At 38.1% G+C, this 26,855-nt stretch overlaps 2 protein-coding genes across 5 annotated transcripts in view; one reads left to right on the top strand and one right to left on the bottom strand.

Moving 5' to 3' along the window:
- SUGCT (succinyl-CoA:glutarate-CoA transferase) overlaps positions 1-26,855 on the bottom strand; it is a 966,251-nt gene that overhangs the window by 816,309 nt on the left and 123,087 nt on the right. For all 4 annotated transcript variants that reach the window (XM_053609716.1, XM_053609717.1, XM_053609720.1 and 1 more), the window contains exon 7: positions 24,180-24,271. In XM_053609716.1, the coding sequence (XP_053465691.1) occupies positions 24,180-24,271 (92 nt within the window). The remainder of the gene's footprint in view (positions 1-24,179; positions 24,272-26,855) is intronic.
- LOC128598881 (ras-like GTP-binding protein O-RHO) lies at positions 3,193-3,562 on the top strand. The gene is made up of 2 exons (XM_053609722.1): positions 3,193-3,348; positions 3,446-3,562. Exons 1-2 carry the CDS (start codon positions 3,193-3,195, stop codon positions 3,560-3,562), a joined length of 273 nt encoding a protein of 90 aa, XP_053465697.1.

The raw sequence follows: 26,855 nt of genomic DNA on the forward strand, positions 1-26,855 counted from the left end.
AAACTTCTGCAAGCAGCCAAGCATAAAAAATATATATATATTATTTACAAAGGGAAAAGTATAAGGATGACTGCAGACCTTTCAGCCGAAACTTTCCAAGCCAGAAAAGGATGGTCATCGACCTTCAACCTTCTTAAACAAAACAATTTCCAGCCCAGGATCCTATACCCTGTTAAATTCAGTTTCATTTGTGATGGAGAAATCAAATACTTCACTGACATCCACATACTGAAGAATTGTCATGACTTGACCAGCTCTACAGGAAATACTCAGACCCATTCTTCACAGCAAGCAACAGGAGGGTACACCTCCAAAGTAAACCTATCCAGAAATTAAAGAACAAAGCCTAGTTTCCACAATGGTGGGTGGCATTCTGGACTTCTGAAAAGCAGGATGACCAAAACTCTGCCAAATCTATCAATTCTCTCAATTAATGTGAATGGTATGAATTCTCCTTTAAAGAGGCAAAGACTGACCAACTGGATACAAAAACTCAGGCCAGATATCTGTGACTTACAAGAAACTCACCTTACCTCAAAAGATAAAACAAGACTCAAGGTAAATGGATGGGCAACAATATTCCAGGGAAATGGAAAGCAGAAAAAAGATGGGGTTGCTTGTACAAAGGGATTCAAACCAACAAAAATAATGAAAGACAAAGATGGATACTTCATACTGGTCAAGGGAAACACACAACATGAAGAGATTTCAATGATTAACACCTACACGCCCTATCTGAATGCTCCTCACTATATAAAACAAACCCTAACTGATCTGGACTATATGGTATCTTCCCACACTATAATAGTTGGAGGTCTTAACACCCCATTGGCCGTACTGGATAGATACTCCCAGCAAAAGATAAACAAAGAAATAACCGACTTAAATAAGACCCTAGAACAAATGGACTTAACAGACATTTATAGAACACTTTATCCTAACAAAACTGAATACACATTCTTCTCATCAGCCCACAGACCATCTTCCAAAATTGATCATATCTTAGGTCACAAGGCTAACCTCAAAAAATTCAAAAGAATAGAAATTATCCCCTGTATCTTCTCAGACCATCATGGAATAAAAGTTGAACTCAACAGCAACAGAAATCTTCATACTCAAAATCATGGAAACTAAATAAGCTTATGCTCAATGATAGCTGGGTCATAACAAAATTAAGAAGGAGATCATTAGATTTCTGGAAAAAAGTGATAATGAAGACACAAATTACCAAAACCTGAGGGATACTGCAAAGGCAGTCCTTCGAGGGAAATTTATAGCATTATGATTAGATGCTTTCATCAAGAAAACAGAAAGAAAACAAGTTAGCAACCTAATGGGCCCTTTCAAGCAACCGGAAAAGGGAGAACAATCTAATCCCAAACCTAGCAGAAGAAAAAAAATAACCAAAATTAGAGCAGAACTAAATTCAGTTGAAAACAAAAGAATCATTCAAAAGATCAGTGAAACAAAAAGTTGGTTCTTTGGAAAGATGATGAATATTGAATAACTAATTAATCAGAAAATAACTAACCAGAAACAGAAAAACAAGATCTCTAATAACTACAATCAGAAACGATAAAGGGGAAATAACAACAGATACTGCAGAAATACAAAAGATTCTCAGTAATTACTACAAAACACTCTAGTCCCAGAAATATGAAAATGTAGGCCCGGCACCTGTAGCACAGTGGTTACAGCGCCAGCCACATACACCGAGGCTGGAGGTTCAAAACTGACCCAGGCCAGCTAAACAAACAATGACAACTGCAACAAAAAAAATAGCCCAGCATTGTGGTGGGTGCCTGTACTCCCAGCTACTTGGGAGGCTGAGGCAAGAGAATTGCTTAAAGCCAAGAATTTGAGGTTGCTGTGAGCTGTGATGCCACAGCACTCTACTGAGGGCAACATAGTGAGACTCTGTCTGAAAAAAGAAAAAAATATGAAAATGCAGAGGAGATGGACCAATATCTGGAAGCACAAAACCTTCCAAAAGTCAGCCAGAAAGATTTAGAATTTTTTTTTTTTTTTTTGTAGAGACAGAGTCTCACTTTACTGCCCTCGGTAGAGTGCCGTGGCGTCACACGGCTTGCAGCAACCTCCAGCTCTTGGGCTTACGTGATTTTCTTGCCTCAGCCTCCAGAGTAGCTGGGACTACAGACGCCCACCACAACGTCCAGCTATTTTTTTGTTGCAGTTTGGCCGGGGCTGGGTTTGAACCCGCCACCCTCAGCATATGGGGCCGGCGCCCTACCCACTGAGCCACAGGCGCCTCCCAAGATGTAGAAATCTTGAATAGATGAATATCAATTACTGAAATGGCATCAATTATAGAAAATTTCCCCGAAAAGAAAAGCCCTGTAGATGGGCTTCACACCATAATTCTATCAAATCTTCAAAGAGGAACTAGTTCCTATAATGAATAAACTTTTCCAAAACATAAAGAATCCTCCTCAACACATTCTATGGATAGAATATCCCCCTGATCCCAAACCAATAAAGGACCCAACAAAAAAAGGAAACTATAGACTAATATCATTAATGAATATCAATTGAAAAATATTCAATAAGAGCACTATTACAGTCCAGTTTCGGGGGTAGAGGGAAGTGGGAGGGGGTTGGGGGGAAGACGTACACAGAGGGAGGGAGGGCATGAGGCAGATCTCATCTAATGTGCACATTGTGAGGGTGTATAACACACCCCCTGGGTAAGGGGCTCTTCTACACATGGAACTTTGCCCTGGAAGTAAGAACAATGTAACATAAATATTGTACCCTCATATTAATTTGATTAAAGTTTTAAAAAAATAAACACACAGACACACAAAGTCACAGAGAGCAAATGGTATGACTGCAACCAGAACTCAGGAATTCTGACTCAAAAGCTTCAGTTTTTTTTGCTACCATTTTGCCCCCACGTATTATTTTATTATAATTCAATATTCATCATCTTTCTTCTTCAGACAATTATGAAAGGACAAAAACTGTAAATGTGTAAGTTGATTTGTTATTTCTGCAACTGCAAACAATAAAAGCTCAGCCCAGGCCGCCACCCACCCTCGCCCACTCACACTCCCCACCAGCGGCCTGCGGTCCACAGGTGGTTCTCTCCTTAGTTACCCCTTCAGCTATGGGCTCTCAGCGGACGGGAGTACTCTGCAAAAAGAGGCTGGACTCAAAGTCGTTGCTTCAGTGATGGCTGCTATCAGGAGAAAACTGGTGATTGTTGGTGATGGAGCTCGTGGGAAGACATGTTTGCTCATAGTCTTCAGCAAGGACCAGTTCACAGAGATGTATGTGCCCATGGTGTTTCAGAACTATGTGGCAGATATTGAGGTGGATGGCAAGCAGGTAGAATTGGCTTTGGGGACTGCCTGAGGCCCCTTTCCTACCTAGACTCCAGTGTTATACTTATGTGTTTTTCCATCGAGAAACCCTGATAGTTTAGAAAATATTCCAGAACAATGGACCCCAGAAGTCAAACATTTCCGCCCCAATATGCCCATCACCCTGGTTGGGAACAAGAAGGATCTTCAGAATGATGAGCACACAAGGCGGGAGCTAGCCGCGATGAAGCAGGACCCTGTAAAGCCTGAATAAGCAGAGATATGACAAACAGGATTGGCACTTTTGGGTGTGTGGAATGAGGCAAAAGACCAAAGATGGAATGAGGGGGGGTTTGAAACGGCTATAAGAGCTGCTCTGTAAGCCAGATATGAGAAGAAAAAACCTTGGTACCCTGCCTTGTGAAACCTTGCTGTAGGGACAGCCCTTAAGCAGATAATTTTGAAGTGCTGTTTATTAATCTTAGCATATGACTACTGGCCTTTTTCATTTATCTATAATTTACCTAAGATTACAAATCAAAAATCATATTGCTACCAGTATTTAGAAGGCAACCATGATTATTAATGATGTCCAGCTCATCCGGCCCACCAGGGTCCTTCCAACACTGCTCTGACACCCCACTTCTGCACTCCCACCTGACACACCAAAGAAAGAGTTGGTAACTTTTGTGAATTAGGCTGTAACTACTTTATAACTAACATGTTTTACCTATCATCTGTCAGCTGCCAGGGACTCTGGTGAGTCACCACTTCAGAGCTTTTCTCTTTAACAGATCTCATTGGCATTAACTCTGGGGTGGGCATCCAGTTTTTTGAAAATGTGTTCAGCAGACAGAAAGGGCCAAGTCCATGCAGCTGTGGCAGAGTCACAATTCTGTGGTTTCATGTTAGTTACCTTAGAGGGAACTAACTGTGTAATTAGTGCCACTTAATGTATGTTACCAAAAATAAATATATCTACCCCCAGAAAAAAAGGTGATCAGCCCTGACATGGTATGGTTTATTCTATGCAATTCAAGTGAATTACAAACAATCTAATATGCATATAGATTAACATGTTTTTACCACTCTGAACAAAGTAATCAAAACTTTTCTTCAGAAAATAACTGAAATAATCCATTCATAGGAAGCCCACATTATAAAGTATACAGAGTTATAAATTTTCAACAATGCCTTAAGACCCCAGTCACACTATTTTCTTGTCTAGTAAATAAAGACCATGTAAATCATTTTGACTTAGCTCCCACAGTAAGCTGTCTACAATATCATCTAGCCTAGCTGTCCTCATGGGTCTAAGTAGAGTAACACTGGGATAAAATGAAATGGAAGATTGGGGAATTGTGATATTTTAAGGAATAGACTAAGAAATAATTTGAAAAGCTATTTTGCCTCTTTTCATTTATTTATTTATTTTTATTTTTTTATTTTTATTTATTTTTATTAAACCATAGCTGTGTACATTAGTATGATCGTGGGGCACCATACACTTGGTTCATAGATCGTTAACTAATGTGATGAAAATGTGTCAAACGATCTATTTTGCTCTTTTCACGCTGTTCTTCAAGAAAAATTTTCCTGTTTCTATGCTTTAGCTTTCTATGCTAATGAATCAGAGAGTAGCAAAAACAAATCTAAAAGTCAGTATTCCAACTACTGAGACAAAACATTAATATTGTCACTAAGATCCACATATAAGTAATCATATACTTAACAAGTCTTCTCTGAATTCAGTCTGTAAGAAACTTTCAAAGAGTCATTGGGTCCAGCTCCCAGCGCTTAGCCAGGTGAATTTCTAAATCATCTAGGAAGGCCAAGATGATTTATCCCTCTTCCTTTAAAGATTTCTGAAGGACCAAAACTGCAACTGAGTGTTTATTATATGCTACACAAGCACTAGAAAGGGGAAAGGAGGTAGCATTATTTCCCAGGTCTTGTCTAGACATTATCTCATTTAATCTTGGTACATATTTCAAGATATATATTAGTATACTCATTTTTACGAATGAAAAAAATAAAGATCAAAGATATTAAGTAGTGTCTCGGCACCCATAGCTCAGTGGTTAGGGTGCCAGCTACATGCACTGGAGCTGGTGGGTTCAAACCCAGCCCAGGCCTGCTAAACAAAATTAGCCAGGTGTTGTGGCAGGTACCTGTAGTGCCAGCTACTTGGGAGGCTAGGGCAAGAAATATCTATGAAAGTTTTTCCTACATTCTCTTCTAGAATTTTTATGGTTTCAGTTCTTACAATTAAGTCTTTAATCTACCTTGAGTTAATTTTGATATATGGCAAAGACAGGGATTCTGTTTCATTCTTCTGTATATGGGTATCCAGTTTTCATAGCACCATTTATTAAACAGAGTGTCCTTTCCCCATTGTATGTTTTTGGTCTGCTTTGTCAATAACTAATTGGTCATAGGTATATGGCTTTGTTGTAGAGTTCTAAGTCTCTACCTTTGTACCAGTACCATGCTGTATGTTTACTAGGCCTTGTAGTAGTATAATTTGAAGTCAGGTAATGTGATGCCTGTAGGTTTGCTCTTTTTGATTAAGATTGCGCTGGCTATTCAGGTTCATTTTTGGTTCCATATGAAATTTAGGATAATGTTTTCATTGGTTTTTTTTTCTTTCAGTTTTTGGCTGGGGCTGGGTTTGAACCCGCCACCCCTGGCATATGGGGCCGGCACCCTACTCCTTTGAGCCATAGGTGCCACCCAAGATTATGTTTTCTTGATGTGTGAAAACTGATATCATATTTTGGTGGAAATTACAGAAAATTTGTAAATCACTTAGGGCAGTATAGACTTTTTAACAATGTTGATTCTTTGAATCCATAAGTATGGGATATTTTTCCATTTATTTGTTATCATCTATTATTTCTTTCATCCATGTTTTATAGTTCTCTTTGAAGAGATCACTTCCTTTAAGTATATTCTGGAAGCCAGGCATGATGGGTCATGCTTATAATCCTAGCACTCTGGGAGGCCAAGGTGGGTGGGTTGCCTGAGCTCAGGACTTCGAGACCAGCCTAAGCAAGAGCAAGATCCCATCTCTAAAAATAGACAGGTGTTGTGGTGGGCACCTGTAGTCCCAACTACTTGGGAGGCTGAGGCAAAAGGATCTCTTGAGCCCAAGAGTCTGAGATTGCTGTGAGCTATGATGCCACAGCACTCTACCGAGGGCAACAAAGTGAGACTCTGTCTCCAAAAAAAAGAAAAAGTAGATTCTGGGCTGTTTTCCTTTCTTTGAAGCTATTGCAAATGGTATTGTGTTCTTGATTTGACTCTCTCTTATTTGTATTTAGAAGTGATACTAATTTGTGTACATGGATTTTGTAACCTGAGATTTTGCTAAATTTATTTATCAATTCTAGGAGTCTTTTGGTGGAATTTTCAGAGTTTGGGGATATAAGATCATATCATTGGCAAATAGGGTAAGTTTGACCTCTTTTCTAATTTGAATGCCCTTTATTTCTTTCTCTTGCCTGACTGCTCTGGCTAGGACTTCCTACTATGTTGAGTAGAAGTACTAATGGTGGGCATCCTGATCTTATTCCAGTTTTCAGGGGGAATGCTTTCAGCTTTTCCCCCATTCAGCATGATGTTGGCTGTGGGCTTTTCATACATGGCTTTTTTATTTTGAGGTATGTCTCTTAAATGCCTAGTTTATTGAGGGTTTTTACCACAAAAGGGATAAAACATTTTATCAAATACTTTTCCTACATATACAAAGTCGATCATATAGTCTTTGCTTTTACTTCTGTTTATATGGTGAATCACATATTAATTTGCATATATTGAACTATCTTTGCATCTGGGGTTGAAACCCACTTGATCACAGTGTATCATCTTTTTCTTGTGCTATTCAATTCAGTTTGATAGTATTTAGTTGAGGATTTTGCTTCTGTGTTCATAAGGGATATTGGTTTGTAGTTTGGTCAGGTTTTTTTTTTTTTCCTGCATTCTTTCCTGGCTTCGGTATCAAGATAATACTGGCTCGTGCCTATAATCACAGCACTTTGGGAGGCTGAGATGGAAGGATTTCTTGAAGCCAGGAATTAAAGACCAACCTGACCAACAGAGTGAGACCCAATCTCTACAAAAAAAATTAAAAGTTAGCCAGATGTGGTGGTGCATGCCTATAGTCCCAGCTGCTTGGATGGCTGAAACAAGATCGCTTGATCCCAGGAGTTCCAGGCAGCAGGGAGTTGTGATCATACCACTGCACTCCAGCCTGGGTGACACAGCAAGACTTCTATCTCAAAAAAATAAAAATGAAGCTGTGGCTGACCTAGCTAGGCTCTGTTGCCATGGCTTTACTATGGTATCTCCTGGACATGGTGAAGACCAGAAATTACTAAGGGCCAAAACCAGTTCCCTTAGCCACAAAGAACTAAAAGTGAGGAATAGGCAAGAATTTCATCCATATCTTGTCCCAGAAATGATCTATCCCATAACCCAAAAATGTCAGAAAAAAGAAAATTCTAAATTTAAATCCCATTTGACTCTCAAGACATGTGCAACTGATCTCCTGCCTATTTTTTCTCAGAAACAACCAAGTAATCATACTTTTTTAAAATAGTAAATGTCACTGGGAGAATAAAATTTAAATAAACTTAGAGTTCATTAAATTACAATAAATGTAACCCTGATTAACTCTGTTCACTATATTTACTAAATGTACAGAGAATTTCAAAGATCAATGATTACTATACAAAATGGCAGCAGATCAAGACCAAGATGCAATGTCTCCTTAGATTGTAATGGTGAAAGTGCAATATCAGGGGAAAATGAGGTTACAAATTAAAGAAAATATGCAACCCTACAGATTATAGTCAAATAATGCAGCCTGTTAATGTGAACTTTTCATTGAGCCAAGCAAAAATAAACCACTTCTTACCTAACCCTCTTACTGTTGTTCTTTTTATTACAATATATGGAAAAGTTCAAACTGAAGACACATCAGTGAAGACACATCATTTTATTACTATTCTCATTCAAAGTTGAAAGCACATTTTTTTGTCAATAAAAACTAGAGGATCATTGCATAAATGTTTTAAATTTTTGAAAAATAAAAAATTGTCTTCCTATAAAAAGAAGAAGGAGGCTTGGCACCCGTAGCTCAGTGGCTGATGGGTTTGAATCTGGCCTGGGCCTGCTAAAAAATGACAACTACAATAACAGTAACAACAACAACAACAAAAAATAGCCAGGCGCCTGTAGACCCAACTACTTGGGAGGCTGAGGTAAGAGAATTGCTTAAGCCCAAGAGTTTGAGGTTGCTGTGAGCTGTGATGCCACAGCGCTCTAACCAGGGCAACATAATAAGACTCTGTCTCTACAAAAAAAAAAGGGGGGGGGGAGAAGGTATATTTTTTTAAAGGCATTTGAAGGGTATAAAAGTAAACAGTAATAGAGAATAAAACTGATATTATGAACTATAGGAGATTACATGACCTTTCATAATATAAAGAATTTTTTAGCAAGAATTAGATATTTCAGAATAAAACATTATCCTTCTAAAATGAAATGGGGGCCGTGCACAGTGGCTCATGCCTGTAATCCCAGCACTCTGAGAGGCCAAGGTAGGTGGATTGCCTGAGCTCACAGGTTTGAGGACAGCCTGAGCAAGACAGAGACTTCACCTCTAAAAATAGCCGTGTATTGTGGTGGGCACCTATAGTTCCAGCTACTTGGAAGGCCGAGGCAAGAGAAGAATTGCTTGAACCCAAGAGTTTGAGGTTGCTATGAGCTGTGATATCACAGCACTCTAGTGAGGGTGACGAAGTGAAACTCTGTCTCAAAAAAATAAAAATAAAAAACAAAATGAAATGCTTTCTCTGAAAAAAGAAATTTACCTCAAATAGGGAAGGCCCTTCCTCCCAAAAGAAACAAAAATTATTTCTTGAAAAACTGGAATTGTGAGAGCATGCAGACACATGTGTATAAAATATTTCACTAGAATCCTGTTTTAGAAAAGAGGTTTTAGAGAAATTTGAGGATTTTTACATTCCTTTACAAATTTCACAAATGATTCTTTCTCTGGGTTTCTTTCTACATAGGGGTCAAATGAGAGAATAACATGGGAGAACTACACTGTCATATAAATTCTATGGAGTAACAACTGAAATATCAAATGAGCTTATATTTATCTTATACAAAGGGTGCAAAGGTCGGGCGCTGTGGCTCATACCTGTAATCCTAGCACTCTGGGAGGCTGAGGCAGGTGGATTGCCTAAGCTCACAAGTTCGAGACTAGCCTGAGCCAGAGCTAGATCCCACTTCTAAAACTAGCCAGGCATGTGTTGGACACCTACAGTCCCAGCTACATGAGGAGCTGAGGCAAGAGAATCCCTGGAGCCCAAGAGTTTGAGGTTGCTGTGAGCTATGATGCCACAGCACTCTACGAGGGCAATAAAATGAGACTGTCTCAAAAAAAAAAATACAAAGGGTGCAAAAAGATATACATATTTTAAGAAAGGAAAAAACTCAAGTCTCATTTGACTTCGGCAATTACAAGAGGCAAAAGATATAATATACAAGATAGCAAATATTATTGATATATAAAGACGATTACAATTTTAATTAGTTTTTTCCATTCTTAAAATGTGTATACATTTTTTGACACCTCCTTTTTTTTTTTTTGTAGAGACAGAGTCTCACTGTACCACCCTCAGGTAGAGTGCCGTGGCGTCACACGGCTCACAGCAACTTCTTACTCTTGGGCTTACGCGATTCTCTTACCTCAGCCTCCCGAGCAGCTGGGACTACAAGCGCCTGCCACAACGCCTGGCTATTTTTTTGTTGCAGTTTGGCAGGGGCTGGGTTTGAACCCGCCACCCTCGGCATATGGGGCCGGCGCCCTACTCACTGAGCCACAGGCGCCGCCCAACACCTCCTTTATTGTAATCAAATAATAAATAGCAGTGTTCACGTCAGTCACTGGTATTGAATGTTTTCATCCAATTCTAGTTAAACTAATTAAACTAAAGTCAGCAGTCAATTCAGTCAACCAATAAATCAGTTGTATAAAGATAGAAAAACATAATTGTTTATTTTCTCTAACTGTTTTTACAGTTTCACTGAACTAACCCGGCATCATCTAGTTGTTTTAACATATGTCTTGGAAAACATAGTTTTACCCACCATCAAATATGGTGGAAACATTTTGAGAGAGAAAAAGAGACAGACAAAGAGCTTATGTGTGTGTGTGTGTGTGTGTTGGGAAGGGTCACATCTCTAGTTGTTTAATTTACATAGATACTTCAAATTTGAGATAGGTCCTTATCACACATGGATGATAGGAGTATAAATTGGTTTAATCTTTTGGAACATCAATATTTATCAAAAATACATATGACACAGTAGTCCCTTTCTAGAGATTTTTCCTACAGATATAATTGCCCATGTGGCTTTAGTATGAGGATATTCTTGGTAATCTTAAGGTATTAGTAAAACAATGGAAAGGTACTAAATACCCAGCAAGAAGAAACTGCTTAAACAGACTATGACAGACATCCATAGATACAGACACAATAAGAGCAAGTGTTACTGATACAGAATAATCTCCAAGATACATGGCATGAAATAAAATACAATACAAAACACTTCGTTTAGGTAACTCTAAATTTAAAAATTAACTCTCTAGAAGAAAATCTTCATAACTTAAGGGCATGCAAAGATTTCTTAAATACGATATAAAAACACTAACTGTAAAAGAAAAAAAATGAGTAATTTGACTTAAAGTTTCAAACTTCTTATCAAAAGATACCTTTATGACAGCAAAATGGCAAACCACACATTAGGAAAAAAATACCAACAATGCATACAACTGACCACTGCTTGAATCCAGAATAGAGAAGTAAATCCTTTTAATCTTTTTATTGGGCTAGCACTCCAGTAAAAACAATGGAAAAGATTTGGACATATGACTCACACAGATATGTAAACGGCCACTAAACATGTGAAAAAATGTACATCTTTACTCCTAAGGGAAAGGCAAATTCAAATCACAAGGAGATAGTATTACATACCCACCAAAATGGCTAAAATTAAAACGACTACCATTTTCATGCATTGGTGAAGATAACTAAAACTCTCAGACATTGCTAGTAGAGCATAAACTGATACCACTTTGGAAAACTGGCAATCTATACACATCTAAACTGTGACCTATTGGTTTCACTCCTTGCTATGCACCAAAAGAAATGAGTATGTATATTAAAAAAAAGGCATTCATAATGTTCAATTTTATTTATGTAGAAAAAAACTGGAAACAAATGTTCATTAAAAGAACAGTAGAGAAACTCTGGTATATTCATCCAATGGAATACCATACACCAATAAAAACATACAACTAACACAACAATTGAATGAACTTCAAAAACGTTATATTGAGCAAAGAAAGCCAGACATGAAGAATGCACTACACAATTCTACGTATAGAAGGGGTAAAGCTGAGGCATTAGAAGGCGAAATAGCAGTTACCTCTGGAAGGAGGTGGTATTGCTTAGGAAAAGACATAAAATCTTTCTGGACTCGTGGAAATATATTACATCTTGAACTGGGTGGTGTTTATCCAGATGTATATATTTGTAGAAAATCATTGAACTCTACCTTTAAGATTTTTCACTTTATTATATATAAATTATATTCCATTTTTTTAAATGGGATTTAAAAAGCATTGAGAAAGTATATTACCAATTATTTTCTAAAAAGTGGGAGTAGACGATTTTTCTTGGATTGAATAGAATATCTCTCAAAGGATGTAAGGAGGGGAAGAAAGTGGGGTGGAGAGAGAGGAAAAGAGATTGATATTGCAGACTCTTACATACAGAGTGAAAAAAAAACAGTTTACTCCCCAATGTTATCATATAGAGAGCCATCTTGCTTTCTTAAAAGTGTCCTGGTTTATATGAAAAATTGTATGGTCAACCTACTTATGCACCTTGTCAATTTAATATTATGTGAATGACTTACCTCTTCAAAAAATAAATTAAATATAAACTAAATAATACAATGTCTTTGATATCAATATAAGAGCATTTTCTCTTTATTAACTGTGTTTCCTTAGTTTTTAAAAGGGGACATAAATATCTCAGAAGCAATGCCTGTAATGTTGATTTAATCCATTCTGCACACTTAGGTCAAACTAGTCTTATGAAGCACAACTTTCATCATGTTACTCCCCTTCTGTAAAACTTCTCTAACTTCACTGTGACCAAACAACATCTAAACTTCTTTACTTGATCTTGAAGACTCAAGGTAGCCTCAACTAACCTTCCCTCAATATTCTGAAACCTTAACTCTCAGCTCTTCTATATTGGCCAATTGCTTTTCGTACTTGCTTCCCTGCCTTTGTTCACTGTGTGATCTCCACTGGGAATGTCTCAATTCACCCAAATCATATCCATCTTTCAAGGTATCATGCAACTCAACTCCCATCATTTCCCTGCAGTCATACTCTGAGCCACTTAATTCTATGCATTTTTCTATTATTTTCTCATTTTTCCATGAGTATACATCTAACCAAGTCAACTGGTACTTACAGAGTAACATTTTGGTACCTAATAGTACTATACACACATAGGTAATACATCTTTGTTATTAATCAGTATAATTCTTCTTGATGTTTAAGTGTGCCATAATTTATAGTTGTTCTCTCTTATTACTGAGAACACAGATCACATATGTCTGAGTCATTTACTTTCCAAATTCTCTTATACTCGTTGATTTCATTCTCAATTTCCTCATAGTTCTTATGCATTAAAAAATTGGTATATAGATATTTCCTTTTGAGTAATAATTGGTTAGCATAAAGCCATCGATGTGAAAAATTATGGAATATGATTTTATTCAAAGCATAGAATTATAAATTAAGCATAATATATAGGCCTTAATAAGTCACTAACTTCTGTTCGAGTCTATGAAGAATATCTGTTACTTCCAATGGAAAAAAGTTTTTTTTTTTTTTTTGTAGAGACAGAGTCTCACTTTACGGCCCTCGGTAGAGTGCCGTGGCCTCACACAGCTCACAGCAACCTCCAACTCCTGGGCTTAAGCGATTCTCCTGCCTCAGCCTCCCGAGCAGCTGGGACTACAGGCGCCCGCCACAACGCCCGGCTATTTTTTGGTTGCAGTTTGGCCGGGGCCGGGTTTGAACCCGCCACCCTCGGTATATGGGGCCGGCGCCTTACTGACTGAGCCACAGGCGCCACCCATGGAAAAAAGTTTTTAATAATAATGCCTCCTCTAACTGTTCCCAAGTGTGGTCCACAAGTCACATTCATCATAAGCAGTTAGGCAGCTGCTTGTTTGTGGGCTCTTCCTGCAGATCAGTAACTCTGAGAGTGTAGCTCAGGATTACGCAGAACCACACGGTATGTTCTTCATGTCCAGCTACCTTTGCTCAATATAATGCTTTTGTGATTCTTTCAATTATTGTGTGTATTAATTGTATTTTTTATTGGTATATGGTATTCCATTGTATGAATATACCAGAATTACTCCACTGTTCTTTTGATGAACATTGGAGTTGTTTCCAGTTTTTTTCCTGTTATGAATAAAATTGAACGTTCTACTGAATGTTTTTGTTGGACGTCCAGTCATTTCTCTTATACTGCTGATTCTCAGGTGTCTCACCTTACATCATACACAACGTCAGGCTTTCACATTTTATAAAAGACATTTTATTTGCTATTTATAATATCTCATAGAAGAGGTATGTGAACTTTACTTCCATATGCACCCTTCACTGAAACACAGGAAGCTATATGATATGTTCAAGAACATATAGCACAGTGCTAGGTATTCCTTTATTCATTCACTCAACACATGTTTACTGAACGCATTTACTAAGGCTCTGTTCTATAGAGATACAGCAATGATCAAAGCAAAGATCATGGTCTTTCTTATGAAGCTTTCTACTGAAGCCCATTTTAGGTGATCAATAAACATTGCATAGGAGTGATTTAGAGTTAGGGTCCCAGACTGTAAGTGGAATGCCTTCTCACTATTCAAAATGGTCTATTTACTATACTGTAGAGCAGTATACTGTATACTGAGCAGCTGCAGAAGCAAGACACAGACAGCGGGATTCACTCAGCGGCATCATAGAAAGTGGGAACACTACAGGCTGTAAGAGTAAAGCAGACCTGGGTTCAAAGTCTGGCTTTAGCTCTTCACATCCTTGGGCACTCTGAACAAGCTATGTAAGCCTCTAAGCTTCGGTTATGCAGTGTATCAATAGCTACCTGGACATATCTACATGAGCATCAAAGGAGACAATAGCATATGTAGAACATCTAGCCTGGGCTTAGCACAGTGTAGGTACTCAAAATCAGTTCTCTTCCTCTCCATAATCAAATATGAATTATATCTGACAATACCACAGCTACCTTAAAAGACTATATTTTAGATTTAATGTCAGTCAACGGTAACTAGTTTTCCTTAAATCTCATTATAAAGATTGCTTTCATAAATTTTACCCTCTGTTATGCATTTAGATATGCCCCCTTTTAGATAAAAATGGCATTATTATGCCATTAAAGAAAAAATATGCATTTTGACTTTTTCCATTATAATACTAACCCCATACCTTTGGAACGTCATTGATTTCTAGGCCGAAATATATGAGATCATCACCAAAAAAATATATTTATATATACCAATATGTCCTCTTTTCTCATTGAACTACTAAGTAATGTAAGTCCATAAACAATAAGTTCAGTCACTGTTCCCTACCTCTCCAACCTGGTTTTGCCCCTTCTTTGCTAGTTCGCAATAATACAATGACACTACCCTTCTTTTGGCTCCACAAACCTACCAGGCTCTCTGGTCACTGAATAATGCTTACCAGTTCTCTTTAGATATCTGGCACTCAGAGAGGCCCTCCCTCACTGACCATCCTGACAAAGTTATGCTGCACTGTGTAGGGTTATGCAGTGAAGCCTCCTGATGACAGAGAAGCCTGGATCTCAACCAACGTGGAGATACGCTGCAGCACAGGTACACGGATGGGCAGTTAAAGTCCACATGCAATGGATATAACTGGCAATACATGTGCATTGTACTACTGAAAAATATTACCCAGAGCTTTCAAAATTGACCCTTTCTATGCAAACTCTGCTGAGAGGCTTAGGGAATTATAATATATTGCTGATAAGATAAATAAAAACAACCCTGTTAAGGGAAACTTCCAGCATGGCCTGAATCTCTTAAATCTGCTTTTACTATCTTTTACTGTCAAACCACATTTTGTGAAGATCTTTAGAAGCAATAAAATAATAATGGTCTGAGGCACACTGTTATATATGTTAAGAACATTAACTATAGAAGAGCACCCTGTACTCATCTTCCAAGTTCTTTTTTTTTTTCATTTTTTTTTTTTATTGTTGGGGAGTCATTGAGGGTACAATAAGCCAGGTTACACTGATTGCAATTGTTAGGTAAAGTCCCTCTTGCAATCATGTCTTGCCCCCATAAAGTGTGACACACACCAAGGCCCCACCCCCCTCCCTCTGTCCCTCTTTCTGCTTCCCCCCCCATAATGTTGTCATTAATTGTCCTCATATCAAAATTGAGTACATAGGACTCATGCTGCTCCATTCTTGTGATGCTTTACTAAGAATAATGTCTTCCACTTCCATCCAGGTTAATACGAAGGATGTAAAGTCTCCATTTTTTTTAATGGCTGAATAGTATTCCATGGTATACATATACCACAGCTTGTTAATCCATTCCTGGGATGGTGGGCATTTAGGCTGTTTCCACATTTTGGCGATTGTAAATTGAGCTGCAATAAACAGTCTAGTACAAATGTCCTTATGATAAAAGGATTTTTTTCCTTCTGGGTAGATGCCCAGTAATGGGATTGCAGGATCAAATGGGAGGTCTAGCTTGAGTGCTTTGAGGTTTCTTCATACTTCCTTACAGAAAGGTTGTACTAGTTTGCAGTCCCACCAGCAGTGTAAAAGTGTTCCCTTCTCTCCACATCCACGCCAGCATCTGCAGTTTTGAGGTTTTGAGATGTGGGCCATTCTCACTGGGGTTAGATGATATCTCAGGGTTGTTTTGATTTGCATTTCTCCAATACATAGAGATGATGAACATGTTTTCATGTGTTTGTTAGCCATTCGTCTGTCGTCTTTAGAGAAAGTTCTATTCATGTCTCTTGCCCATTGATATATGGGATTGTTGGCTTTTTTCATGTGGATTAATTTGAGTTCTCTATAGATCCTAGTTATCAAGCTTTTGTCTGATTAAAAATATGCAAATATCCTTTCCCATTGTGTAGGTTGTCTCTTTCCTTTGGTTATTGTTTCCTTAGCTGTACAGAAGCTTTTCAGTTTAATGAAGTCCCATTTGTTTATTTTTGTTGTTGTTGCAATTGCCATGGCAGTCTTCTTCATGAAGTCTTTCTCCAGGCCAATATCTTCCAGTGTTTTTCCTATGCTTTCTTGGAGGATTTTTATTGTTTCATGCCTTAAATTTAAGTCCTTTATCCAACTTGAATCAATTTTTGTGAGTGGGGAAAGGTGTGGGTCCAGTTTCAGTATTTTACATGTAGACATCCAGTTCTCCCAACACCATTAATTGAATAGGGAGTCTTTCCCCCAAGGTATGTTCTTGTTTGGTTTATCGAAGATTAGGTGGTTGTAAGATGTTAGTTTCATTTCTTGGTTTTCAATTCTATTCCAAGTGTCTATGTCTCTGTTTTTGTGCCAGTACCATGCTGTCTTGACCACTATGACTTTGTAGTACAGACTAAAATCTGGTATGCTGATGCCCCCAGCTTTATTTTTATTACTAAGAACTGCCTTAGCTATACGGGGTTTCTTCCGGTTCCATACAAAACGCAGAATCATTTTTTCCAAATCTTGAAAGTACGATGTTGGTATTTTGATAGGAATGGCATTGAATAGGTAGATTGCTTTGGGAAGTATAGACATTTTAACAATGTTGATTCTTCCCATCCATGAGCATGGTATGTTCTTCCATTTGTTAATATCCTCTGCTATTTCCTTTCTGAGGATTTCATAGTTTTCTTTATAGAGGTCCTTCACCTCCTTCGTTAGGTATATTCCTAGGTATTTCATATTCTTTCAGACTATGGTGAAGGGAGTTGTGTCCTTAATTACTTTCTCATCTTGACTGTTATTGGTGTACACAAAGGCTACTGACTTTAGGTCATTGATTTTATATCCTGACACATTACTGTATTTTTTGATGACTTCTAGGAGTCTTGTGGTTGAGTCTTTGGGGTTCTCTAAGTATAAGATCATGTCATCAGCAAAGAGGGAGAGTTTGACCTCCTCTGCTCCCATTTGGAATCCCTTTATTTCCTTGTCTTGCCTAATTGTATTGGATACAACTTCCAGCACTACGTTGAATAGTAAAGGTGACAGAGGACAACCTTCTCTGGTTCCAGTTCTAAGACGAAAAGCTTTCAGTTTTACTCCATTCAGTAAAATATTGGCTGTGGGTTCGTCATAGATAGCTTCAATCAGTTTCAGAAATGTGCCACCTATGCCTATACTCTTCAGTGTTTTAATTAGAAAAGGATGCTGGATTTCATCAAATGCTTTTTCTGCCTCTATTGAGAGGATCATGTGATCTTTATTTTTGCCTCTGTTAATATGGTGGATAACGTTTATGGACTTGCGTATGTTAAACCAGCCTTGCATCCCTGGGATGAAGCCTACTTGATCATGATGAATGACTTTTTTGATGATAAGCTGTAATCTATTGGCTAGGATTTTGTTGAGGATTTTTGCATCTATATACATGAGTAAGGTTGGTCTGAAATTCTCCTTTTTGTTTGGGTCTTTTCCTGGTTTTGGTATCAGGGTGATGTTTGCTTCATAGAATGTGTTGGGGAAGATTCCTTCTTCCTCAATTTTTTGGAATAATTTCTGCAGTACGGGAATAAGCTCTTCCTTCAAGGTTTGATAGAATTCTGGTGTGAAGCCAGGGCATTTTTTGGATGGAAGATTTTTTATTGTTTCTTTGATCTCAGTGCTTGAAATTGGTCTGTTCAGGACCTCTATTTCTTCCTGGCTAAGTCTAGGGAGAGGGTGTGATTCCAAATATTGATCCCTTTCCTTCACATTGTCAAATTTCTGGGCATAGAGTTTCTGGTAGTATGCAGAGATGATCTCTTGTATCTCTGTGGGATCAGTTGTGTTTTCCCCTTTATCGTTTCTGATTGAGGTTACTAGAGATTTTACTTTTCTATTTCTCATTAGTCTGGCCAATGGTTTATCTATTTTATTTATTTTTTCAAAAAACCAACTCCTTGTTTCATTAATTTTCTGAATGATTCTTTTGTTTTCAATTTCATTGATGTCTGATTTGATTTTGGATATTTCTTTTCTTCTACTGAGTTTAGGCTTAGATTGTTCTTCTTTTTCCAATTCCATAAGATCTCTTGTGAGATTGTTGATGTGCTCTCTTTCTGTTTTTCGAATGTAGGCATGTAAAGCGATGAATTTTCCTCTCAAAACTGCTTTTGCAGTATCCCAGAGGTTTTGGTAGCTTGTGTCTTCATTGTTGTTATGCTCAAGGAAGTTAATGATTTCCTGTTTTATTTCTTCCTGCACCCATCTGTTATTTAACAGAAGATTGTTTAATTTCCATGCCTTTGGGTGGGGTCGAGCATTTTTGTTAGAGTTGAGTTCCACCTTTAGTGCCTTATGGTCTGAGAAGATACAAGGTAAAATTTCAATTCTTTTGATTCTGTTGATATTTGTTTTGTGTCCCAGGATATGATCAATTTTGGAGAATGTTCCATGGGGTGATGAGAAGAATGTATATTCTTTATCTTTGGGGTGGAGTGTTCTATATGCGTCTGTCAAGCACAGTTGTTCTAGGGTCTCATTTAAATCTCTTATCTCTTTGTTTAATTTCTGTTTAGAGGATCTGTCCAGCTGTGTAAGAGGAGTGTTAAAGTCCCTTGTTATGATGGTGTTATCAGATATCATATTGCTCAGACTGAGTAAGGTCTGTTTCAAGAATCTGGGAGCATTCAAATTGGGTGCATAGATATTTAGAACTGAAATGTCTTCTTGTTGTATTTTTCCCTTGACCAATATAAAGTGACCATCTTTGTATTTTTGACTTTAGTTGCTTTAAATCCACATGTATCTGAAAATAAGATTGCAACTCCTCTTTTCTTCTGAATTCCATTTGCCTGAAAAATTGTCTTCCAACCCTTGACTCGGAGCTTTAATTTGTCTTTTGAAGCCAGGTGTGTTTCTTGCAGACAGCAAATGGATGGCTTCTGTTTTTTAATCCAGTCAACCAATCTATGTCTCTTCAGTGGGGAATTCAAGCCATTAACAATTATTGATATAATTGATAAATGTGGTAGTATTCTATTCGTCTTATTTGGTGAGAGTCCATTGCTTAGTTTTATCTTTTGCCTCAGTGTGGAGGTTAGGTTCAGTCCTTTAATTTCTGAGTTCTTACTTTGCTGCTGATCCATTGTGGTGGTCAGTGTGCAGAACAGGTTGAAGTATTTCCTGTAGAGCTGGTCTTGTTGTGGCGAATTTCCTCAATGTTTGTATATCTGTAAATGATTTGATTTCTCCGTCAATTTTGAAGCTTAGCTTAGCAGGGTACAGAATTCTGGGCTGAAAATTGTTCTGTTTAAGTAGATTAAAGGTAGATGACCATTGTCTTCTTGCTTGGAAAGTTTCATTAGAGAAGTCTGCGGTCACTCTGATGGATTTGCCCCTGTAGGTCAACTGGCGCTTACTCCTGGCAGCTTGCAGAATCTTTTCTTTTGTCTTGACTTTGGACAGGTTCATCACAATGTGTCTTGGAGAAGCTTGGTTAGAGTTGAGGTGACCTGGGGTCCGATGTCCCTCTGAAAGCAGTGTGTCAGAATCTTTGGTGATGTTTGGGAAATTTTCTTTTATAATATTCTCTAGTATGGCTTCCATTCCCTGGGGCATTCTTCTTCCCCTTCTGGAATTCCTATAACTCGTATGTTGGAACGCTTCATAAAGTCCCATAATTCTGACAGTGAACGTTCTGCTTTCTCTCTCTTCTTTTCTGCCTCTTTTACTATCTGAGTTATCTCAAAAACTTTGTCTTCTACCTCTGAAATTCTTTCTTCTGCATGGTCTAACCTGTTGCTGGTACTTTCCATTGCATCTTTAAGTTCCCTAACTGACTGTTTCAGTTCCTTCAGCTCTGCTATATCCTTTTTATATTCTTCATATCGTTCATCTCTTATTTGATTCTGTTTTTGGATTTCCTTTTGGTTATTTTCCACTTTATTAGCAGTTTCCTTCATTGTTTCCATCATTTCTTTCATTGTTTTCAACATGTGTATTCTAAATTCCCTTTCTGTCATTCCTAGCATTTCTTCATAGGCGGAATCATCTGCAGTAGCTACCTCATGGTCCCTTGGCGGGGTTGTTCTGGACTGGTTCTTCATGTTGCTTTGAGTTTTCTGCTGATTCTTCCTCATAAGTGGTTTCTTTTATCTGTTTCCTTGCCCTAATTTTCCTTTCACTTCCTCTTGCTCTTTAAGTTCTCGTGCCTGTGGACTAAGGGTTACGGGACCAGAGGGGTGAGAAGGTTGAAGAGCAAAAAAGGCATGAAAGAAAGGAAGACAGAGTGATAAGAAAAAAAAGAAAAATAGAGAAAGGAGAGGGGGTGGGTAAAAGGAATATTGACAAAAATAAGAGAGGCACAGAAAGAGGGAGACAGAACAATATAGGTGTACAGTAGGTTACTTTGACACAACCTTAAAAAAAAACCACCTTCTGTGGGTGCCCAGTTGGGTGGTTCCTTTGAGGTCAGCAGCTCTTTGCTAACCTGATCAGACACAGTACCCCACCTCCACCAAGTAGAGAGGAAAGACAAAAATGCTATAAATCAAACCAAAACAAGCAAACAGAAATCTTTACAGGATAAAATTGGGTGAAAAACCAAATAATAGCTGTAGAAACACTAGCAAAAATGAAGTTCTAATTATCGAAAAAGACAGCAATGGGAAATTATAATTAAACTAGAAAAATTGAGAAAGAAAAAGGATCTGTATGGAAAAGGTTGAACTTAAAAAACAAAACAACATCAACAACATCAAAATAAACAAAACAAAAAAAAACAACCAAACCAAAAAAAAAAGAAAAAAACACAACCAAAAACAAAGCAGTATGTATATTTTATTGAATATTGTCTGGGCAACACGTGGTCTTCTGGGGTATGAGATGTTAATCACAGTTCTGATACGACTGGAGGCTGCTGATTTCTCAACCCCAGCAGATAGACACCCTAAATCTCTCTTTAGCCCACTTAAAAGGCACTTTGAACTTGTTCACTTGCTGAGCAGAAGCTTTCCCAGCTTTCTCGCTGGAATCACTGCTGAAGTGGCTATCCACTTACCCAGTGTGCCAAAACTGGTCTCACTCTGCCCCTGAGGGTTAGGGCTGCAAGGCGGCTCAGACCCCACCCTTAGGCTACTTGGTAGCTGGGTTACCAGCTCCCACCCAATTCTAGCTCTGCGACCCTGAGGGCAGAGCTTGCCGGGGCAGATCGCTCGCAATGGCTCCCTGTGACCCAACGCCAAACACCATTAGCTCCGTCTGGCTCAGCGGCTCAGACTGGGGCCCTAGACAAAGGCCAAAGTTCTCTGCACTCCCGCTCAGGCTCTCAAGGCAGTTCAACTGAGTGCCAAGTCCAAAGACACCAAAACAGTTCACAGGTAAGGCCTTTCTGGTTTGCAGTCTCACTGCTACTGAACTTACAGTTTCGGGCGGGTTTAGACCGATTGAACACACGCGACCACTTGCCGGTTTTCCACTGTTTTAGTCCTCCTCTTGGGGTCCAGAAGTCTCTTGCTGACTCCTTGTATCCTCTCAGGGGTGATGATAGGCAGATCCCACCAGCCAGAGATGCCTGGAGTTCTATCTACCCAGACTCACGGTGCCCAGACGCAAGAAAGCTGTTACTTGGCTGCCATCTTGCTCCGCCTTGCCCAAGTTCTTTTGATTTGTATGTAATGAATATTTTCTATTAATGTTTTGCATTTCCCATTTGACAGCTTCAGAAGAGTAAAGACTAAGCCTGTCCTGTGGCCTGAATAATTTCTAGTGACTACCACAGTTCCTGTCACATGGTAAGAAATACATGCAATAGCTATTCACTGGATTGGTGTATGACTTAATTAGGGAGTGAGAGATGAGTCCATGTGAAAGAGATATAGTATACAGGAGTGAAGTTTACTTAATTAAATATATGTAAACTACATATCTAATGTTTGGCAGATAGTAAGTACTAAATAAACGTTGTTGTTACTGTTTGTTTAACTAAAACAAAAAATCACTCAAGAAGGGTGACACAAAAGATAGAGACTGCTGTTAACATATATTATAAGGCTGAGCACATACTGTGTGATTATCCCTGTCAGAATATAGTACAGAGTACTAAGGGAACTACAATAATTCCATACGTTTGCAGTTTTTAATTTTATTCATTTTAGCATTTGAATATATACATTCAAATATCCCAGATCTTTTCACATATTCCCAACTGAGGACAGTGGTCTTAAATAAAAGTACTCACAATAACAATGTCTTGGCCATATGACAGTCTACAGCAGGCGTCCTCAAACTGCGGCCCGTGGGCCACATGAAGCGGTGTGAATTGTATTTGTTCCCATTTTGGTTTTTACTTCAAAATAAGATATGTGCAGTGTGCATAGGAATTTGTTCATAGTTTTTTTTTTTTAAACTATAGTCCGGCCCTCCAATGGTCTGAGGGACAGTGAATTGGCCCCCTGTTTAAAAAGTTTGAGGACGCCTGGTCTACAGGATAGAGCAAAGAGAGATATGTTCATGCTCCATTCTCTCAAGGTATGGAAAGGAAAACAGTACCCTCAAATATTTTAAGGAAAGGCCACAGACATAAAAAATATATGAGAGACCTTAGATTTCAAAACATCAAACTCCAATAGCTGCTTTGAAACTAATATACAAAAGACTGCAAAAGAGAAGACATGAGATCACTCTGCCTCAGTTTATCCCAACACTGAAATATTTCCTGAAGAATCAACTACAGAAAGTGATTCAGGGAAGAAAAATCTACTAGAACTAGAACAAAAATTTTAAAACTACCAATCCAGTTTATTTTAAAATAGATGTCTTTTAGTATTTTTATTTACTAGGTTTTTATACTATTTTTTTACTTAATTTAATACCATTTATATTGTTTTCTCTAGGATTCAATTTTTATTTTTTATTTAACCAACTGTATTTTGGACATCTATGCATGCTTTTTAGGAACTCCAAAACTTGCCCTCAATGGAGAGGGATTATTATAAAATCAAGTAATTCTTTTATGGGCAGAATCTAAGGCATATGACAAATCAGATATAACTATACCTGAAGCTTTAATTAACAAATTTTCAAATATGTAACTACTTCTAATGTTGCAGATGTAAAAAGGAAACTTCTGCTATGAATATATGACAAATCAAGGCACTCCTGTAGAAATGGACAGCTGAGGTCTAGTTTAGTCAGCTATTCTATTTCAAAGAAAGAATATTCCCAAACCACATGAAGGTGACTATATTAAACTTGAATAATATGATAAATATGAAAAATACATTCACCCCTAATATATTGCTTCTTGCTAAAAATATTGCTCTTTTCCATCAAGCCAAACTGATGGTTATCCTCAAATACATTTGTGATGAACACTTCCATTTTACTTTAATAAGTCATTCACTTTACTGGGTTTCTTTCTAAAATTAACTCAAGTTTGATCCTATGAGTTACTAAAAAGTAAAATCTCGAAAATATGGCTATTCTAAAGAAGGATGCCTACCTCAGGCCCTGTGATGTGCATCAGACCAGAGACAGCAGAGGCAACAGCATCATAACCAGCACGCCGAGACATTGGACCTGTCTGACCATACCCTAAAATGAGAAGAGACATATTCAGCATCAGTCAGGGGGTGCCAAAACCGTTGAAAATACTGTGCTAAAACCACCGTATCCAGAAACCTTGCAGCATTTTGTTACTACTGGATCTACACTATCCCTTCAAGAAAGCAGTAAAAATTAATCATGGTGTTCTAAGCCCAGAAAATAAAAAAGTGCTGATTTGGAGGCCAGATTTCATCTGCATGATTATTTTGTTTGGTTTACAAAATGCTTTGAAATGATTTCATCTAGTTGCCAACAGTTAAAAATCAGGAGATAGTACAAAAATGCAAATTTCTGGCTTTTCTTGAAAAAAATCAGAAAATTGTTCAAACTAGACCCACATGCTTTCTTTGTTTTTTGAGACACAGTCTCACTCTGTCAACCTGGGTAGAGTGTTGTGGCATCACAGCTCACAGCAACCTCAAATTCTTGGGCTTAAGCAATTCTCTTGCCTCAGCCTCCCAAGTAGCTGGGACTACAGGTGTCCATCAACTATTTTTGTTGAGGTTGTCATTGTTGTTTTAGCTGGCCGGGGCTGGTTAGAACCCGCCAGCCTCAGGGTATGTAGCTGGAGCAGTAACCACTGTGCTACAGGCGCCAAGCCATAAACCCACACTCTTGCATGGCAACAATCAGGATGAGCTCTCCCCTTTATAAAGGGCATATGTTCTCCCAATTGCCACAATCTCCACCATTCCTCACTCCCTCAGCCTGATCCCCTCATTCTACTTCCTCAACCCCAAAAGGCATTTGCTAACCTTATTCTAAACACAATAATATACAAAGTAAAGCAAAACAAGGTCTCCTTGGGCTCTATTTACATATTTTCTCAAGTACGCAGAGAAAAATAAATGATGATTTTAAAATTTGTACATAAAACAATTATATCTTCTAACTACTTTTTAAGATTATACAGATGTCACTTTGTTTCCTTTTTTTTTTTGCCTTCAGAAAGCAAGAATCAAAAAAACACAAGAAGTAGTTTCCTCCATCTTGGATCTTACTCCAAATCCTGCACATCAACCAGAGAGTGGCCAAATGAAGAGACTTCCATACCCATCAGCTAGCTGTTATCACTCCCTGAGTACCCTGCTTTAGAAAAATCAAGAAAATTGTCTGACAGCCTTGCTTCTTCAGCCATTTGGAAGATTCTCCTTTACATTTTGTACTGTGTATCTACATAGTCCCTTGTATCTTCTAAATCACCACTCAAATGTCTTCTTCCTGGAGATACTTTCCCTGAGAACATTTTACAAAAAGCACCCTCACTTCTCACTTCTAATCCTCCTTACTCAGTTATATTTGTCTTTATAGCCCTTATCCCAACATAATATAGTTTTTTGTTCATTGATTTATTGTATCTCCTCCCTACAAAAATGTATGCTTCAGAAATTTTTTCTATTTGATTCATTGCTGTATCCCCAGCAGCTAGAACAGTGTTCAGTAACATTTATTGAAGAAATGAATAAATACTTTAATATGAAATATTTAATTTTTAAAAAACAAATAATCTATAAAAAGTAAATGAGCAAAGAAACTAAAGAAGTGAGTGGTGGCAATTACCACCAGAAATGATTTTTGTCAGAAATAAAAATATGTAAAACAAAATTCATAGTAAAACTATCACTTAATACTAATAAATTAAAATAGTTCAGGATTAAATATTTATTATAATTGATAACAGAAAAGGTGTCAAAACATGTCCCACCTTATGTTTTATCATGCAAAATTTCAAACAAATAAAAATAGAATTTATAATAAGCCCATCATCTAACTTCAATAATTATTTTTTCAGGCTGGGCACTGTGGCCTATAATCTGAGAGGCTGAGGCAGGTGGATTGCTTCAGCTCACAAGTTCGAGACCAGCCTGAGCAAAAGCAAGACCCCATCTCTACTAAAAATAAAAACACCAAGGCAAGGTTCAGGGCCTGTAGCTCAGGGCTGGAGCGCCAGCCACATACACAGGAGCTGGTGGGTTCAAATCCAGCCCAGGGCCTGCCAAACAACAATGACAACTACAACCAAAATATAGCCAGGTGTTGTAGCAGGAGCCTATAATCCTGGCTACTTGGGAGGCTGAGGCAAGAGAATTGCATAAACCCAAGAGTTTGAGGTTGCTGTGAGCTGTGACACAACAGCACTCTCCCTAGTCAATATAGTGACATTCTATCTCAAAAAAAAGAAAGAAAGAAAGAAAAACTGAGGCAAGAGGATCACTTGAGCCCAAGAGTTTGAGGTTTCTGTGAGCTATAACATCATGGTACTCTACTCAGGGCAATAGCAATCAAGAAAATAATATTTAGTATTATTATTTATTCATAGTCAATCTTCTTTTCACTATACTTATTTTTCATTTAAAACCATTGTATGAAGAAAAAAATAAAATCGGGACTCAGCGCCTGCTGAATGCGAAACTGACTGGGAGCGGCCCCGCGCAGCAGGGCACTCTCCAGCACCTCCCTGGCCAGACGGTCCTTCCAGGAGGCGGAGCAAGATGGCAGCCGAGTAACAGCTTCCTTGCATCTGGGCACCGTGAGTCTGGGGAGATAGGATTCCAGGCATCTCTGGATGGTG

The sequence above is a fragment of the Nycticebus coucang genome, chromosome 11, assembly GCF_027406575.1.
Source record: "Nycticebus coucang isolate mNycCou1 chromosome 11, mNycCou1.pri, whole genome shotgun sequence".
Classification (NCBI taxonomy): Eukaryota; Metazoa; Chordata; class Mammalia; order Primates; family Lorisidae; genus Nycticebus; species Nycticebus coucang.